The sequence below is a fragment of the Austrofundulus limnaeus genome, unplaced genomic scaffold (assembly GCF_001266775.1).
Source record: "Austrofundulus limnaeus strain Quisiro unplaced genomic scaffold, Austrofundulus_limnaeus-1.0 Scaffold2020, whole genome shotgun sequence".
NCBI lineage: Eukaryota > Metazoa > Chordata > Actinopteri > Cyprinodontiformes > Rivulidae > Austrofundulus > Austrofundulus limnaeus.
Genome location: NW_013954422.1, coordinates 1 through 2,412, shown reverse-complemented (window position 1 = coordinate 2,412; position 2,412 = coordinate 1). Strand labels below are relative to the sequence as shown.

The 2,412-nt window shown below is 37.0% G+C and overlaps 1 protein-coding gene across 1 annotated transcript; it reads right to left on the bottom strand.

The window, feature by feature from the left end:
- Positions 1–307: 307 nt before the first annotated feature.
- Positions 308–1,686, bottom strand: LOC106536897 (uncharacterized; the record flags this gene model as incomplete). The annotated part of the gene is given in 2 exon segments (XM_014034239.1): positions 308–1,250; positions 1,560–1,686. Coding segments are annotated over 2 exon segments (874 nt in total), but the record flags the coding sequence as incomplete, so codon positions are not given.
- Positions 1,687–2,412: the final 726 nt, after the last annotated feature.

Genomic DNA, 2,412 nt, shown 5'->3' with positions numbered 1-2,412 from the left:
TTTTTAGTACTAAAAAGATCAGACAGATGGCGCTGTGACTGTAAATTGTAGATCTGTCTTTCTCAAATAAAAATATCAAAAAACAAGAATTTAAAATTTTGCAACACGACAACTTCACTTTTGAATAAGGAGACATATTTGCATAGTTTGCATGCAAAGTATTTCAACCTTTTGGAGAGAATATTTAACTATCAGCTGGTGAGTGACAGCAGACGACATGATGCTGTCAAAAGTTTGGATGTTATTTTTTTCCCTCACTTGTGAAGGTTGAATTTAATTTTTCTTTTACCTTCTCTTTAACTCAAACTTCAAAATCTGTTAATTTCATAAAAGACAAAACAAGACTTTTAGGCTCAGTGTTATGCAAATAATTTTTTTACACTTGGTACATTCTTAACAGCATTCTTAAATGTAATTCTAAGAAGTTTGATAAATACATGCCAGGATTATTTCATTAAAATTACTTAAATCAGAGACACCAGCCCTCGATAACAACAACTGCTTTATTTAGCCCATGCCTTCACAAGGGGTCCATTCTGGTAATTGACCAGGAAACAAGCCACATTGAAGAGCTCATCAATGATCCCACACACAGACACCGGGAGTACATGGTCAAAAAGTTTGTTCTCCTTCACTCTCCTGATGCAGCGCTCTACGTGGACCCTTAGCCGAGCAATGGATTGAGTCTCACGGACATCATGTGGGCTCATCTGATTTTTTCCTGAGAGGAAGGCTGGCCTATATACTTTACAAGTAGCCAGACTGTCAACTAGAAAGCCCTTGTCAACCATTATTGCCATGTCAGGCTGCAGTAACCTGACAATGCCTGACTGTTTGAAGATCTCACGATCGCTCATGGATCCAGCAAAAAGGGCAGAGACAAATGTGATAGCACCATGAGGTGCCATGCCAATCATGGCCTTGAGTGTAGAGTGGGACTTGTAAGTAGAAAACACCTCACTCTGCAACAGGAGATCTGATGGTGTCTGACAGTAGATCTCAGTGCAGTCAAGCACTACCTGGGTGTCAGGGTATGAAGCAAACTCGGCCGGAAGTCGTGCACGCACCACCTCTTTGGGCAACCAGAGYCGTTTGCTTCCAAGCAGTTGGTAGAGGAAGTTGGCCCACGTGTTGATGATCCTGCTTACTGTTGTTCGGTGAATGCCAAACCTTTCAGCAAGATCTTGTTGTGGCTGGCCCAAGGACAGGTACATCAAAAAAAGGAACAGCTCATCAATAGGAGGAAGTTTCTTCAAAAGACACAAAAACAATGAACAGAAATTAAAATACAACTCTTACAATAAAACTTCTACAAAGCTATGTTTATAAATGCTTTTGAGAGTCCTGTTTTTAGGGGGTAATTATTGGTATGAAAAGTAAACAAAAAGTGTGTTTTTCCCTGATRATATCAATTTATAATTATGTAGTTCCTAGTTACTGCACTGGAGCATAATCCCAAAGCTTCATGCTCAGTCAGCTCTGAGATCTGACCATACACACTGCAGGGATTACCCCAGATCTGACTGTCACACACTGATCTATAAAATAATACATCATACCGTGGATGTGTGAAATCTGTCAGAGCCAGCTATGGAGGCCTTGGTATTGGTGACCCGTATCATCTTGGTCTTCACTGCACGCTCCACAAGCTTCCAYAAATATTGGAAATGTTTGTATGAAGCAAATCTGTGATAAGAAAATACAACTACATAAAATACAACAGTAATTGATGTCATAACCTTTTATTTTAAGTCCCACTGTTAAGCTAAATAAAAGAGGACTGTTTTGAAACAATTTGTTTTTCCATAACACCAAATACAAAGCAAGGACAGTGCAAGCAAATCTTAATTTCTTATTTTCTTAATGAATAAACATATGAAATGGATAAAGTGTAAAAATGTATTTTTTTAAATTTCATTTTGAGCTCGTTTTGAGCTCTTATACCATCTCAGCTTTATGTGCAATATTACAAATATGTCAGCCTGCTGGATTACACAGGCATGCCAACTGTATTTAGTAAACAAACAAAATCAGCTGTTCAGCAGGATGATCTACTCTTCAATCCAAGACAAAATCACTATTAAATTAGTTTAATAATAAATAGTCATTAATAAATGTAACCGTTGTTATGATTATATTCAATCATACTGATTTGTTGATGGGTTGGATTGGATGTTGACAATACTTATGTACTTATTAGCAGCTTATTTATCACCACATTAAATGAGTGAAATGTCAACTGACTCAGTTAAAGTAACTCAACTGTAACAGCATTACGCTAAATTAATAGAAATACGTATGAGACCCATCACATCGAAACCAGGATTAAGTCCAAAATTGATATATGGAGAAATAGGCAAAGTGTTTTGACTAAAATGTTAACAAAAATTGCCTTTTGTCAAAATATAATGA